The following is a 17,747-nucleotide window of genomic DNA, read 5'->3' on the forward strand; positions in this document are numbered from 1 at the left end:
GTAATTGCAAACTAATTTAGCGGCCAGTGCCAAAGAGCACTTTCTGTAAAACTGAATTGCAACTCCATTCTGACTTGCTGATTAACTTACTATCAGCTCTTTCAGTTGCTTCTCAACACCAGGGATTCCTATTTCCACGTCCTCCATACAGTGTTATGTCTGTATGATCCTCGTACGTAAATGATTTTCAAAACATGAAATTTAAAACTTCAGGTTTTCTTCTGGTCTCTTCCATTGCTACAACAGACTGGTTGATGAATGACTGAATAGAAGCCTTTTATTTGCCCAGTGATTTTATGTAAGGCCAGAGCGCTTCCTCTCGAACTATGAATGCAGCTTGCTCATTTTTCATAAATCACAAATTTTTCTTATTATAAAGTAAAACTGTTCACACATACCAAATCAGTGTGTTCTCTGAACTGTTCAAGTTTTGTCTATGTCAAAAATTATCTAATTTCAGTTGCCAACAATTTGGCCCATATATGAGCCTCCCATTGAAAATCTTCCTCCCACTTCCAAAATCAAGAAACAGTTGATTCTGTTCCTTACCTTGACTGCTTGTTCTCCGCCTTTCCTGTATCAGACTAGAAACAGAGCAGTGTTTATAGGATTGAATTCACTTTGAGAAAGAAGGAAAGGGAGCGGGGGGGGGGGGGGGGGGGGGGCAATATCGTTTTCCATCCTTGGTGATCTAAGTAATGAGTGAAAGGCCTGAGAGAGGGTCTAGACCTCATTTTGTCATGTCCTGATACGAGGAATAATCTACCCATTACCCTTCTTATCCTTCCCACAGTGATATTCTGCCACCTTCTGAACCTATGCTGTAGTCATGTCCATCCCTACTCCACACCTCCTCCCAGCCCATTGCTTCATGGCTCATATCATTCCAGTAGATCCAAATGCAAGTCTTGTCCCATACATCCTCCCACCTCCAGTTCAGTTGCAGGTGTCTCTTATCCCATCAAAGGGAGGGCTACCTGTGAAAGCAGTCATGGAGCTACGACCTAAACTGCAACCACTGCACTGTTTTCTAAATGGGCATGACAACTAAAAACTTGTCTGTCCATGTCAATGACCATTGACAAACTGTGCCCACTTTAAGACTGCTTCACAGTTTGCGCCATCTCCTACAAACACCAGCTTTTCTGAATTGAGCAGGTGGGAACCCTCCCTGCAATGTAATCATACATTCCTGCAACTCACATGGCTTTGCCTGCACTAGTCACTGTCCTTCACCTACCTATCTCCTTCCCTGCTCATACTCTAGCACTAAACAACATTAGGTTCCACCAACATACCTACAAGTCTTTTCCCCCCTTCTCTGCTTCTCCCCTTCCCCTTTCCCTCTTCTCTCCTTCTCTACCCTCCTCCCACCACCTCCCCACATCTGATATCAAACCTCCCAATGTCCCCATCTCCTCCCTGCATGTTCACACAAACAGCAGTACACCTCCCCCCACCCCTACCCTGCTATCCCTCCCAACCCCACCCTCCTGCATACCCCCACCACCCACACAAGATTGCTTCTCTCATGAGGTACTGTTGCTGTCCACAGTTGGGCCACACTGGCCAGCGGCAGTGGTAATGCATGAGAGAGTTGTGCTTTGTAAGTATATGTATGTTCTCTATTTCAGGAGAAGACCTTTTGGCCGAAAGCTAAAATGTATAGCATCTTTTCAGTGTGCAACACAATGTCTCCTCTATATAGTGAGTAGCAATCTGTCCTTTCCGTAATACTGTCATTATTCCATCCTGGACTTACAATTATTTGATTTTTTTCTGTATAAAACTTCATCCATTACATAGTGTTAACAATCAGTATCAAAAAATTTTTAATTACAAAATTAATTTTTGAACTAATATTTATACGTAATCTTGACTTAACATTGAACATTATTCATCTGTCATTTCTAGGATAAGCAATTTAGAAAAGGAATTTCAGAGACTGGTGACATACTGATTTTTCTGGAATTTTCTATGAAAGTAAATTTAAGTAAAATTATGAACTGGAAGCCACAAACAAGCCTACCATGTCATAAAATAATTATAAAGTCATATCCAAGTGGACACAAGATTGAACATGTTAGCACTTGTCTACAAAATATGCATTTTATACACTAACAGTGTATCTCAATTATCACCAGCCCAGGCATTGATAATTTTATAAAATTTTTTCCTGGTTTGCCTTGTTACAAGACCCAGAAGTGAAGTTACACTCTGCCTTCTGAAAGATTCCTTACATCTATAGATGACTGGTTTCACCTGAGTATAGAACAGAGAAGGAATTAGTGCAACCAAATATCATATTCCATGCAAGATACTAGATGAGAATGAAATTGATTTAGTAGCCTTCCAGGAAACTCACGTTGAAACAATTTCCTTAGTGCTACATACAATAAGGTTTATGGTGTAGCCATGTACATTCAGTAACATATAGGAAAGGCCCACACTGTATTTACCAGCACCACGAATAGTATCCACAAAGTCACTGTCAAAATTGGTGAAATAACTACTGTGAATGTCGATAAATCACCAGGAACCATGTGGCCAGCACATGTTCTAAACTCTAATGACGACCATATGGTGTACTTGGGAGACTTCAGCAGTCATCATAGACTATGAAAATACAAATGTAATAATGTAAATGGGAACATGCTGGTTGATTGATCTGAAGAACACAATCTCCATCTTCTTTCTGACACTAAAGATTGGTGTACATTCCATTCTGGTACCTGGAGAACAGATTACAACCCTGATTTATGTTTTGTTTCCTCTGATTACAATGGCCTGCCATTACCAGCAACAAGGAGCTTACAAAACACTTGTTCAACCTATACTTGAGTATTGCTCATCAGTGTGGGATCCGTACCAGGTCGGGTTGACAGAGGAGATAGAGAAGATCCAAAGAAGAGTGGCGTGTTTCGTCACAGGGTTATTTGGTAAGCTTGATAGCGTTACGAAAATGTTTAGCAAACTCAAGTGACAGACTCTGCAAGAGAGGCGCTCTGCATCACGGTGTAGCTTGCTATCCAGGTTCTGAGAGGGTGTGTTTCTGGATGAGGTATCGAATATATTGCTTCCCCCTACTTATACCTCTCGAGGAGATCACAAATGTAAAATTAGAGAGATTCGAGCACGCACGGAGGCTGTCCAGCAGTCGTTCTTTCCGCAATCCATACGCGACTGGAACAGGAAGGGGAGGTAATGATAATGGCACGTAAAGTGCCCTCCACCACACACCGTTGGGTGGCTTGCGGAGTATAAATGTAGATAGATGTAGAAGGAAAGTCCTGGACAGCAGCCAACATCATCCAGCACTTCTTGAATTAGGTACAAACATACCTGTCATAAGATAATTTCCCAGACCTAGTTGGAACTTTTAAAAAAGCCGACTAGTCTCCAGTTTCTGAAATTCGGAACAATATATATAATGGGTCCCCTCAACAAGCACAAACTATAAGAGGTTCATTGGGGCTAAGCTATTCACAACAAAGAAATATATCCCAAGAGGCTTTCGAAAGGAATGTAGACCTGGATGGATGAAAAAGTGTGAAACTCAGTACAAACAGTTTTGTGACAACAATGACTGTGAAGTAGGTGACGAACTTCTGTACAGCATCAATGCAGCTCATCATAAGCAACAGAACAAACCAGTTGAGGCCTTAGACTTCCACACCTCAAACGGGGAAGCCTAGTCCATGCTAAGAAAACTTGTAGGTGCCAGCCCATGCTACTGCAGGAAGAGTTTGTTACTCTCAAGCAAGTAGCAAATAACGTTGTGATCATCTCTAGAACTCCATAACAACAAATTTGCAAACAGGTAAATAAAGATGTATTTTGAAGGGAAAAAGCTGTGTCATAACAGAAGTCCATATTATGTAGCGATCACTCTTGACAGGTCGCTCAGCTTCAAAGAGCATTTGCTGAAAACTGCCACTAAGATAATGATAATAAGCGTATGGAATTGGTGGCCGGGAGACCATTCGCAGGGCGGTTTGGCCGCCGCTCCACAAGTTCTTTAACACCACTACGACGACTTGCGAATGAATGAGGATGAAATGATGATGAAAGACACACAACACCCAGTCATGTCGAGGCAGAGAAAATACCTGACCCCGTGCACTGGAAGCGAGAACGATACCGCAAGACCACAAGCCGCGGACGCCACTAACAAGGAGACGGCACGACCGTGGGGTCGGGAATTTGTCCAAAATATTGTGTGGTAAAAGTGGACCCCTAACACCTTACATGGTTAAAGTATTAGGACGCACTACCTGGAAAATACCGAGAAAAATCGATCCAAAGTTTCATAGGTGCCTTATGAGTATACAGCGTTAATCCATTGCCGAGCCGCCGTCCAGAGTAGATGGTTAGGGCTCGGACTCTTATGCCAGATGCCTCGGGTTCGATTCCTCCTCGGACACTTTTTTTTTCTTCTGTTTCATTTTCTTTTGTTATTCCACCAATTATTCAAAAAGTTTCTCAAACTTACATTATTTTAGCTCAAGAACGTAAAGTTTTTCATTCACTGAATAATGTATGTGCTCATTGTTCTATTTGGTTTTATGGGGTTTCAAGGTTTAAAGGGGCTTTGTAAGGGTCCTTTTGGGATTATAACGGTCATCTGCGCATAGGACTGTGCGCAAGCCATGAGAAGTAAATGGCAGTTTGTTTTTTGATTTCGTCGTGAACAGATGTGCCTGTTTCAAATTTCAACGTGTTATTCCGATCTGAGGTTAAACATGACGACTGAAGAAGTTGCTGGCTCATCTGGAATAGGAGAAGAAATTCCTGAAGAATCTATTCATAGAGATCTATCAAAATTACAATTGAAGGACACAGTGTTGTATTATGAAAAGCTGTTGATGGAAAATAATTTAATTGCATGGACATCTTCGGAAGAAATCTCTCGCGATGCTATGTTCTGGTTTATAATTGTTATATGTATAAAAATTGAATGTTTCCCAATCGACTTTGTTATTATGATTAAAAACCCAATGTTCCTCCTCGTATACTTTACAATGAAAAATGGAAAACCCACCGCCATGAATTGTGTTGTTGGACAAAGAGAAAATAATTTTTATTCAATAATGTAACTAATTTGATAAAGATAATGTAGGTTTGGGAAACTTCCTGAACAATTGGTGGTATAACAAAAGAAAAAGAAACAGAAGAAAAAAAAGTAAATGCCAGAGGAGGAATCGAACCTGAGACCTCTGGCGTAAGAGTCTGAGTCTTAACCATCTACTCCGGATGGCGGCTTGGCAGTAGACTAACATTACATACTCATAAGGCACCTTAGAAACTTTGGATCAATTTTTCCCGGGATTTTCCTGGTAGTGCGTCCTAATATTTTAACCATGTGAGGTGTTAGGGGTCCTCTTTCACTACACAAAATTTCAGAGAAATCCCCAACCCCACGGTCGTGCCGTCTCCTTGAAATCAAGAAACAAGATCTTGAGAACTTTGTGTCGTGACATGCGGATCATCAGCTCCAACACCAAGGACATCTGCTGTTGAGCTGGTTTACCTTGTGATAGAATATTGTGCAGCAGCCTGAACCAATAGTCCATACAGCAGACTCATCTATACAGAGCTCAACCAGACTATGCTCATCACCACAGGAATAATCAGAAATACTTCAATTTTCTGGGTGCCTGTTCTCAGTCCTATAGCTCCCCCATTTTTGCACTGTGAAGCTGCTCTCAAGCGATCAGAGTTTACAGAAATAGCTGTTGGTCGGTACCACATTGTACACGAGAACATTCCTATACTCAGTAACAACAGACTTTGCTCCCGTGTCCCGCCTCTACATGGTTCAAATTCTCTGATGGGTAATGGAACAACAGCAACAGACTGATGGGCAAAAATATGGCAGAACAATGCTGCCCCAAAACACCTGAAGGTGCCCTACATGACTGATGGACAGAAATATGGCAGAACAATGCTACCCCAGAACAGCTGAAGGTGCCCACTGCCCTTCACCTCGACCAGCCCACAAGGGTTTGAAGAGCATTGTGCGATCTGGTCTGCACTCAATAGATTAAGAACAAATAGTGGAAAATGTGCTGATTCAGTGTACAAATGAGGAATAATACCATCTCCCAGAAGGGACTGTGGTGCAGAATGACAAACTGTTCAGCACTTCATATATACATGCCCAAAATCAGTCCTTTTCTGGTGATCTGCAGGAGTTCCTCTTAACAGTTAAGACACCAGTTGTGTATATTCAGCAATTAGACATAAGCCTGACTACTTCTGTGCGTTGTAAATGTTATCAACTTATAACCATGACTTTCTTTTCTGTGTGTTAAATATCTGTGTATGTTCTGTTACAGAAAAAAATGTTTTCTGGTGCGATGTGATGCTAGCCATACACTAGATAAATGAAATAACCTCAGTGTAACAATATCCATTGGGTGCTCATCCAGTAGGTCCAGACATATAATAGTAGTTGGGGGGGAGAGATTTGTCTCCTGTGGTGTCTTCCTTGACTTCTGCCTCTGACTCCAGCTCTGGACAGCAGACATCTTCCTTATCTCTGTCATGTTTATTATTTGGTGTTAGCTGGGTGTCTTGCTGGCCCTTGGTGCTTTGTCCGGCATAAATATGATAGAATAAAGAAACAATATTATAAAAGGACACATTGAGGATGTGCCGAGTGGCAGACAGGCACACTAAAAACAAGACTGCTAAATATTATTAGCTATTGGATTAAGTCCTTCATCGGATGTAGACAACAAACACACACACACACACACACACACACACACACTGATTTAAGACTCACACAAACATGGCCACTGTCATCTGTGGGGAGAAAGACCTGACGTGAATGCATGTGTGTATTTAATCGATGTCTTGTGAAGTACTTAGTCCAGTAGCTCATAACATCTAGCAGTCTATTTTCATTGTGCCTGTCTGCCACGTAGTGCCTCGTATATGTGGTAGAAATCTTTCCATTTGATACATTGTTGTTTTTCCATCTCAGATTTTCGATTGTTTGACAGAATCAAGAAATGGAAAGATAACAAGGTAACATTGGTATAACGATCCAAGAGCTGATATCAAGATGTGATAATACACATAAGGTGCAAGACAACCATTTATTTCACATTACTATAACTAAATGCAAGAAAGTGATTATTATAAAGCAAGAAGACGTGTGGTGTACAATGGCAGGTAGCACATATGGAAACCAGCAGCATGTGTTTTGAAGAAGCAGAGCATGAGACTGTATTGGTAAAATGAACTTACTGCAAACTGATACTTAGATTCAGTTGATAGTTTTCATTTAGATTTACTACGATTTTCGTAAGATATCCGGTTTTTCTAGTGGAATATAGTTTTTGTTGTGTAATGAATGTAATTTTTCTCTACTTAGTCTTACTTATATGACTGTAGTAGCAATTGTAATTTTGCTCCTAGTTAGCAATCAATAAATACATCAGCACATAAATAAAAAAATGAATGAGCGAATAGCTTTAATATTTATCATGTCTGAATTCCTGTTTTGAATGTATATAAAAGTCCTTCCAGTCCAAGGAAATAAAAGCAACTAAATAAATTACAACCATAAATAATCGTTTCATGGTTTTGTTTTTTTTAGCTCCATTGGCTGCTCAGATTACAGGTTAGGCAGATGCCAGGTAGAGGAGGATGTTACTTCAGCTGAAAACGTACACTATAGTCTGTCTGCTGCTGTACTCTCACCCACAAAGACTTCATAAAAACAATTACAAAAAATTAATATATACAAGAACAAAAAATTGGCAAAACCTGCTCTTGTGACTTTACCATTAATTGCATTCCCCCCCCTCTTGACATTTTGCTAACACGAAATATTTTGTGCCAACTGTGCATTTTGGAGGATGATGCAGTATTTTATTCCTCCAGTGATTTCACTGTAAATTGTAAAGAGAGATCCCCTCTTGACATTTTGCTAACACGAAATATTTTGTGCCAACTGTGCATTTTGGAGGATGATGCAGTATTTTATTCCTCCAGTGATTTCACTGTAAATTGTAAAGAGAGATTTTATTCCTTGCACTGGTATGTGTGCAAGGGAGAGAGCAGCAATCATCACATTATGAAAAACCCTAAACAAAAGTTTAAAATTTCTATTTCAATTCATTTTTTAATCATTGAATGTGCCTCATTTACTTAATGTTATGGTTACTCTCTATGAAATATTTTCAATTGTTTCTTCATCTTAGGGTATGTATGTATTCTACGGATCATATACTTAAATTTATCCCAGTTTTAGTTGAATAGTAGCAGGAGCATAAATTACAGCTATGCTTAAATAAATAATTTAAGGAGCTAAGATAGCAACTCACCATATAAAAGAAGTGGTGCTGATTTGTCGATACTCATAAACAAGACTAAGTTCTTCGCTAGCTTTTGAATGAATTATTTTCCGGACTATAGACACCCCCCCCCCCCCCCTCTCTCTCTCTCTCTCTCTCTCTCTCTCTCTCTCTCTCTCTCTCTCTCTCTCTCTCTAAGTTCTCCGCCTTGTTATTGTGTCTTGCTGCAGCTAAGCATCTCCAATAATCTTAAATTCTTTTCGTTCTGTCATTAGTTTTGATTACTGTGTATAACTTGGTATTGTCTTACCCTTCTTTTTTCTGTTAGTGGACAAATGTTTCAGTCCATTTTCTTGTATAACTATTTCAAGTAGAATTTCGGGATGAGATTTTGTGTATTCATTATATCATTCATTCTGAATTACTCTACTTTTTATTATTTCAAATGGATAATGAATACTGAATTGAGACAACTGGGATAATTTGTCTCTCTCATATTTCAAACAGTTTTCTAATTATTTGCATATTTTAATGTGCGATGGATACATGTTTTCCTACTGTGATGAGTGTAAGTAAAAATAACGCTGTATTGACAGCAAGGAGCTCCGTGTGCTATATTATGTAGACAAAGTGCACAAACCAGTCACTTTGCAGTTGGTAATATGGTAATTTGGTCTTGCATTATTACTTTTGATTCCAGAGAAAAAAGTGATGTCAGAGGAATTAAAAATGTTTGCAGTACTCAACAAAGGACATATTTACTGTTGAACATAAAATTGTAGCGGCTGTAACACAAAAGTGTTCTGCAACTGCTAATATTTTCAAAGAGATTAGAGAAGCTGTTCAAGGAGAGCACAGCATTGAATTATATTGCAGAACGTGTAAATGAAGAAAAACTGCCATGATCAGAAATTTGAAAATTCCAATCAGCAGTAAAACAAAGGACATTAGTTGAACTTTTAAAATCCTATTGTAACTAAGAAGAAGGCTAATGCAGAGTTCCTGTCATTCATTTCTGTAAATAAGCAAGTGAAATAAGAACGTGTGCTAAGACAAAGTATAAAATAAGATTGTGCTTTCCATTAACTACAAAATAAATATCTACGTCTACATTTATACTCCGCAAGCCACCCAACAGTGTGTGGCGGAGGGCACTTTACGTGCCACTGTCATTAGCTCCCTTTCCTGTTCCAGTTGCATAAGGTTCGTGAGAAGAACGACTGCCGGAAAGCCTCCGTGCGTGCTCGAATCTCTCTAATTTTACATTCGTGATCTCCTCGGGAGGTATAAGTAGGGGGAAGCAATATATTCGATACCTCATCCAAAAACACACCCTCTCGAAACCTGGACAACAAGCTACACCGCGATGCAGAGCGCCTCTCTTGCAGAGTCTGCCTCTTGAGTTTGCTAAACATCTCCGTAACGCTATCAAGCTTACCAAATAACCCTGTGACGAAACGCGCCGCTCTTCTTTGGATCTTCTTTATCTCCTCTGTCAACCCGATCTGGTACGAATCCCACACTGATGAGCAATACTCAAGTATAGGTCGAACTAGTGTTTTGTAAGCCACATCCTGTGTTGATGGACTACATTTTCTAAGGACTGTCCCAATGAATCTCAACCTGGTACTCGCCTTACCAACAATTAATTTTATATGATCATTCCACTTCAGATCGTTCCGCATGCATATTCCCAGATATTTTACAGAAGTAACTGCTATGAGTGTTTGTTCAGCTATCATATAATCATACAATAAATGATCCTTCTTTCTATGTATTCGCAATACATTACATTTGTCTACTTTGTTTATCAGGCGACAGTGCAAAACTGTATCGAACGCCTTCCGGAAGTCAAGGAAAATGGCATCTACCTGGGAGCCCATATCTAATATTTTCTGGGTCTCATGAACAAATAAAGCGAGTTGGGCCTCACACGATTGCTGTTTCTGGAATCCATGTTGATTCCTACAGAGTAGATTCTGGGTTTCCAGAAACGACATGATACACGAGCAAAAAACAGATCCTAAAATTCTACAAGAGATCAACGTCAGAGATATAGGTCTATAGTTTTGCGCATCTGCTCGACGACCCTTCTTGAAGACAGGGACTACCTGTACTCTTTTCCAATCATTTGGAACCTTCCATTCCTCTAGAGACTTGCGGTACACGGCTCTTAGAAGGGGGGCAAGTTCTTTTGCGTACGCTGTGTAGAATCGAATTGGTATCCCGTCAGGTTCAGTGGACTTTCCTCTGTTGAGTGATTCCAGTTGCTTTTCTATTCCTTGGACACTTATTTCATTTGTGCGAGGATTTAGAGAAGGAACTGCAGTGCGGTCTTCCTCTGTGAAACAGCTTTGGAAACAGGTGTTTAGTATTTCAGCTTTACACGTGTCATCCTCTGTTTCAATGCCATCATCATCCCGGAGTGTCTGGATATGCTGTTTCGGGCCACTTACTGATTTAACATAAGACCAGATCTTCCTAGGATTTTCTGTCAAGTCGGTACATAGAATTTTACTTTCAAATTCACTGAACGCTCCACGCATAGCCCTCCTCACGCTAACTTTGACATCGTTTAGCTTCTGTTTGTCTGAGAGGTTTAGGGTGCATTTAAACTTGCAGTGAAGCTCTCTTTGCTTTCGCAGTAGTTTCCTAACTTTGTTGTTGAACCACGGTGGGTTTTTCTCGTCCCTCACAGTTTTCCTTGGGACGTACCTGTCTAAAATGCATTTTACGATTGCCTTGAACTTTTTCCATAAACACTCAACATTGTCATTGTCGGAACAGAAATTTTTGTTTTGATCTGTTAGGTAGTCTGAAATCTGCCTTCTATTACTCTTGCTAAACAGATAAACCTTCCTCCCTTTTTTTATATTCCTATTTACTTCCATATTCAGGGATGCTGCAACGGCCTTATGATCACTGTTTCCATATTCTGCGCTTACAGAGTCGAAAAGTTTGGGTCTGTTTGTTATCAGTAGGTCCAAGATGTTATCTCCATGAGTCGGTTGTCTGTGTGTGTGTGTTTTTTTTTTTTTTTTTTTTTTTTTTTTTTTTTTTTTTTTTTTTTTTTTCTTTTCCTCTGAGCACTATGGGACTTAAACATCCGTGGTCATCAGTCCTCTGTTTAATTGCTCGAGGTAATTTTCAGATAGTGCACTCAGTATAATGTCACTCGATGCTCTGTCCCTACCGCCCATCCTAAACATCTGAGTGTCCCAGTCTATATCTGGTAAATTGAAATCTCCACCTAAGACTATAACATGCTGAGAAAAATTATGTGAAATGTATTCCAGATTTTCTCTCAGTTGTTCTGCCACTTGTGCTGCTGAGTCGGGAGGTCGGTAATAGGAGCCAATTATTAATCTAGCTCGGTTGTTGAGTTTTACCTCCACCCATAATAATTCACAGGAACTATCCACTTCTACTTCACTACAGCATAAACTACTACTAACAGCCACAAACACGCCACCTCCAGTTGCATGCAATGTGTCCTTTCTAAACATCGTCTGTGCCTTTGTAAAAAATTTCGCAGAATATATCTCTGGCTTCAGCCAGCTTTCCGTACCTATAACTATTTCTGCTTCGGTGCTTTCTATCAGCACTTGAAGTTCTGGTACTTTACCAATGCAGCTTCAACAGTTTACAATTACAATACCGATTGCTGCTTGGTCCCCGCACGTCCTGACTTTGCCTCGCACCCTTCAGTTGTAGCCTTCCTTGAAAAGCATAAAATTTTAGAACAGACCAGTAACATTATTCTAATTGATTTTAGCTTTTTTATTAGTCCAAGAAACATAAAACATCAGAAAGACTGTGATATTAATTCTTTAAAATTTCTTTTTCTCCTTTCAGGTAAAGCAGATGAAGATGCGAAATTTGTTCATTTTGTGCTACTGAAAAAATTCTCGAAGGATAAGCTGAAGGCTTTGTGTAAGGATATTGAAGAAATTCCAGAACTTCTGGAAAAGATTTCAGTTGATGTTCGCCAGATGGTCGCATTTCTATATGAATTCCAAAAAGTTCATTTACTATATAATATGGAAATGTTTGGTACAAGGTAAGATATACTATCACTTGGAGGATTGTGGCTTCATTAGTGAAATGCTGTGTGGGAAACAAAGAGTAACAGCTTCATTTTTCCTATAGTGCCTGTTATTAAAGCAGTGAGTGCTTTACATTTGTAAAATAAAAAGGAAAAGAAAATCTGCCTTTAATCACAAATTATGTCCCCCCCACCCCACCCCACCCCCACCCCCCCCACCCCCCTCCCCCTCTCATTGAACCTGTTACTCAAGTACAGTTCACTTTGATGATGAAATACATAATTGCATCTAAGATAAATATTTATGCAAATTTGCTTGCACTTTCTGTTATGATTTGTACAGACAGTAAGTCTAGACAATTTACTTTGTATAAACCACAGATTTTGCACAGTATACCTGTTTTTCTGTCACATGGTAATATTTTGAATACCTGTATACATTATGACAATACAAACATCTCACAAAATAGCTAACATTTATAGCAATATTCAGCACACAAGTCACCTGGAAAAATACAGTTTTTGAGTGTGTGTGTGTGTGTGTGTGTGTGTGTGTGTGTGTGTGTGTGTGTGTGTGTGTGTGTGCGCGCGCCCACACACACACACACACACACACACACACAGGTGAGCCTGAACTCCACCAACAACATTTAGGAGAAAGTAACTAATGGCTTCATGTGGCTTGTTGCAGTGTGAAAAGGCCTGTAAATGATAAAAGGATTTCTATAACTGATAAAAGGATTCCGTTTCTTGTAGGCACCTATGTAGCGATCCCAAAGTACCGTGGTGTGGTTGCTGTCGCTGTGGGAACAGCTCAGTATAGTGTTGTGCCACTCTTAAACTGCATGCAGTGTACCCATATAAGAGGTTCATGTTGGCCAAGCCTTTGTGAGTAAACCTACCTGTAAAATATATATCAATAGTGGTACAATGTTGGATGTTGTCGTTCGCCGTAAAGGTGATAGCACATTAGGACATGCCGTATATCGAAAACCAACAGACACAAATCTATATCTACATGCCGGTAGCCGCCATCACCCTTCAAAGACCATAGGTGTCCTTATGACCTTAGTGCATAGGGCGCACTGTATATCCGATAAAGATAATATGCAAGAAGAGCTCACATACCTCAGGAGCATTTTTAAAGTGAATGTATGTTCTCTGCAACAAATTTGTTGAGCATTCAGTGTAAAACCTAGAATGCAGGCATGTGATGGGGAAGAAGGTTGTAATTCCTGCAGATCAAACGCGTTTTTGCTCTATGTGGGTGCTCTTTCCTCGAAGATAGGGCGTATTCTTGAGAAACACTGTGACAAGGTGATCTTCCGGCCACCCACAAAGATTGCTGCTTTGCTCTACTGTGTAAAGGACGATTTACTGCTTTGTAAAGCGGGTGTGTATCAGATTCCTTGCAGAAATTGTGAAAAGTCATACATAGGTCAAACAACTCACACCATTCATAAGAGATGTTTGGAACATCGAAGATACACACGCTTATCACAGCCAGACAAGTCAGCTGTGGCCGAACATTGTATTGATACAGGGCATTCCATGAATTACAGTGATGTGAAGATTTTAACATCCACCTCTTCCTTTTGGGATTCTGTCTTCAAGGAAGCTATAGAGATTAGATTAGCTAATAATTTAATAAATAGAGATAATGGTTTTAATTTGGACAAAGCATGGAATCTGGCTTTTGACGTAATTAAACTGCAGAGAAGACGTCATGGTGTCACTACCACCGAACATACATCAATAAGCGAATCGAATATCAGTACACCTTCACCACAGGCGGCGCTTGTGTAAGCATATTTCCTTGCCGAAGACAAGCGTCTGTGACCTGCATGTACAGGACTGCCGCGGTGGAGCATATAAGACTGCGCTTCGCATCTTGTTGTCAGTCTTGTGACTCACTCTGAGGATGGCCGGACAATACGCGGCCAAAATATCAGTGGAGGGAGTTTTATTTGCACGGCTGCATGCCCGAAATTAAATGGACAATACTAGTGCAAGTCCTTTTTTTTTCCATTTTGAGATACGCAGCCCTAAAGTTAAATGACTGCTGAAAATCTGTACTTGAGATACCAGAAATATTCAAGTACATGACTTGTTATTAGAGATGAACCTTTCTTTCTATTTGTTTGGATCATTAATTAGAGCAGCAGCATAGGCAGAAAAGTGGAGGTAATGGAGCTGTACCACTATTGAAATAAAGTAAACTGAACATTGTATATAAACCTGTTAGTTCTTTTATTCCAAGTAGTTTTTATTACAGTTTTAATGTACACCTTCTTATTAAATTCACATGTATAATTGAACTACACAGTCAGTTATGTTTCAGGTCAACTGGTTTCTGTAAAACTAAGGATTACATTCTTCTTCTTCTTCTTCTTCATCATCTTCATGTTCCAGACCTCTGTCTTCTGTTTGTAGAGCAAGGAAATAACTGTGTTTGATAGGTGGATTATAAGGGAGCAAATCAAGCATATAGTGCTTTTTTCTTTTTCAACACTTTTCTCATGTGAGGGTAAAGTTGTGAAACTGCAATAGTACTTACTATATGTGTGTGATCTCCCTCTACCATGTTAGGGAGCAAAGTTGAGGACATGGAAGTCAATGTCATATCATTCAGTGTTTCCTTGTAGAGCATTTTGTATGGCTTCTGCCACTCTAAACACATCCATTTTATTTTCAGTCAGTTACATTGAACATACTCCTCATTTTGCTTCCTTCTTACCACTGCATTTTGTAACTGTTCCAATGCTAAAAAATCAGAATGCTTCATTTCTGTGCATGCAAATCTATCTTTTCTGCCAATTTTCCTAATTGTTTGAACAATATCATCTGGGGAAAACAGAAACTCTTTCTTATTTAATTGTTTTTCTATCAGGGCAAAATCTCTGTCATATGTCAGGTATGAGTGACCCGGGAGCAGGAACATTAAATCAATAATGTTGACATGAAATTGAGGAGATTGTGTCACTTTCATTAGTGTTGGGGCAATGTTTATGTTCCTGTTTTGCCCACCACATGTGTCAGTGTACGCAACTGCCTGTTTTTGAGAAGTGACACACTTTTCATTACGTTTCAATAAACAGGTACCAATTTCATGTGAACCCCTTGAACCATAAGTTTCATCCCAAAAATACATATGGATTTTGCCGTCAGTGAAATTGTGGCGTCCAAAATTATACAGCTGCATGTTTCTTTTGTACTATGATATCGATGATGTCAGTTTAGGAAATGAAAGTGCTTTTTGCAGGTCAAAGGTAGACAGACACATCTGGGAATCTGCCTCTTTACTACATGCTGTCTCTGTAGTCATTGCTGTTCTTGCAGCTTCAGCCCTCCTAAGGTGAAGCTCCTTTTCAGTTTGAAGCTTTCTTTTTTCTTCTGCATTGGTAGCAGCGTCCATTTCAAAGCTCAATTTGTCGCAAAAAGAGCAAGTGTCTTTACGTGGTGGTCGAAAGGACAGGTTGAAGTCTTTGTTAAAGATTTTTCGATAGATGTGCTCCCCCACAATTTCTTTATTCTAAGATATGCATTTGTTGTTGTTGTTGTTGTTGTTGTGGTCTTCAGTCCTGAGACTGGTTTGATGCAGCTCTCCATGCTACTCCATCCTGTGCAAGCTGCTTCATCTCCCAGTAACTACTGCAACCTAAATCCTTCTGAATCTGCTTAGTGTATTCTTCTCTTCGTCTCCCTCTACGATTTTTACCCTCCACGCTGCCCTCCAGTACTAAATTGGTGATCCCTTGATGCCTCAGAACATGTCCTACCAACCGATCCCTTCTTCTGGTCAAGTTGTGCCACAAATTTCTCTTCTCCCCAATCCTATTCAATACCTCCTCATTAGTTATGTGATCTACCCATCTAATCTTCAGCATTCTTCTGTAGCACCACATTTCAAAAGCTTCTATTCTCTTCTTGTCCAAACTATTTATCGTCCACGTTTCACTTCCATACATGGCTACACTCCATACAAATACTTTCAGAAACGACTTCCTGACATTTAAATCTATACTCGATGTTAACAAATTTCTCTTCTTCAGAAACGCTTTCCTTCCCATTGCCAGTCTACATTTTATATCCTCTCTACTTCGACCATCATCAGTTATTTTGCTCCCCAAATAGCAAAACTCCTTTACTACTTTAAGTGTCTCATTTCCTAATCTAATTCCCTCAGCATCACCCGACTTAATTCGACTACATTCCATTATCCTCGTTTTACTTTTGTTGATGTTCATCTTATATCCTCCTTTCAAGACACTATCCATTCCGTTCAACTGCTCTTCCAACTCCTTTGCTGTCTCTGACAGAATTACAATGTCATCGGCAAACCACAAGGTTTTTATTTCTTCTCCATGGATTTTAATACCTACTCTGAATTTTTCTTTTGTTTCCTTCACTGCTTGCTCAATATATAGATTTAATAACATCGGGGAGAGGCTACAAACCTGTCTCACTCCCTTCCCAACCACTGCTTCCCTTTCATGCCCCTTGACGCTTATAACTGCCATCTGGTTTCTGTACAAATTGTAAATAGCCTTTCGCTCCCTGTATTTTGCCCCTGCCACCTTCAGAATTTGAAAGAGAGTATTCCAGTCAATATTGTCAAAAGCTTTCTCTAAGTCTACAAATGCTAGAAACGTAGGTTTGCCTTTCCTTAATCTAGCTTCTAAGATAAGTCGTAGGGTCAATATTGCCTCACGTGTTCCTATATTTCTACGGAATCCAAACTGATCTTCCCCGAGGTCTGCTTCTACTAGTTTTTCCATTCGTCTGTAAAGAATTCGTGTTAGTATTTTGCAGCCGTGACTTATTAAACTGATAGTTCGGTAATTTTCACATCTGTCAACACCTGCTTTCTTTGGGATTGGAATTATTATATTCTTCTTGAAGTCTGAGGGTATTTCGCCTGTCTCATACATCTTGCTCACCAGATGGTAGAGTTTTGTCAGGACTGGCTCTCCCAAGGCTGTCAGTAGTTCTAATGGAATGTTGTCTACTCCCGGGGCCTTGTTTCGACTCAGGTCTCTCAGTGCTCTGTCAAACTCTTCACGCAGTATCATATCTCCCATTTCATCTTCATCTACATCCTCTTCCATTTCCATAATATTGTCCTCAAGTACTTCGCCCTTGTATAGACCCTCTATATACTCCTTCCACCTTTCTGCTTTCCCTTCTTTGCATAGAACTGGGTTTCCATCTGAGCTCTTGATATTCATAGAAGTGGTTCTCTTTTCTCCAAAGGTCTCTTTAATTTTCCTGTAGGCAGTATCTATCTTACCCCTGGTGAGACAAGCCTCTACATTCTTACATTTGTCCTCTATCCATGCCTGCTTAGCCATTTTGCACTTCCTGTCCATCTCATTTTTGAGACGTTTGTATTC

General features: G+C 39.8%; 1 protein-coding gene across 3 annotated transcripts in view; it reads left to right on the forward strand.

The window, feature by feature from the left end:
* LOC124612921 overlaps window positions 1-17,747 on the forward strand; it is a 271,212-nt gene that overhangs the window by 202,876 nt on the left and 50,589 nt on the right. For all 3 annotated transcript variants that reach the window (XM_047141411.1, XM_047141413.1, XM_047141412.1), the window contains one exon: window positions 12,165-12,369. In XM_047141411.1, the coding sequence (XP_046997367.1) occupies window positions 12,165-12,369 (205 nt within the window). The remainder of the gene's footprint in view (window positions 1-12,164; window positions 12,370-17,747) is intronic.

Source organism: Schistocerca americana, chromosome 4 (assembly GCF_021461395.2).
Source record: "Schistocerca americana isolate TAMUIC-IGC-003095 chromosome 4, iqSchAmer2.1, whole genome shotgun sequence".
Lineage (NCBI taxonomy): Eukaryota > Metazoa > Arthropoda > Insecta > Orthoptera > Acrididae > Schistocerca > Schistocerca americana.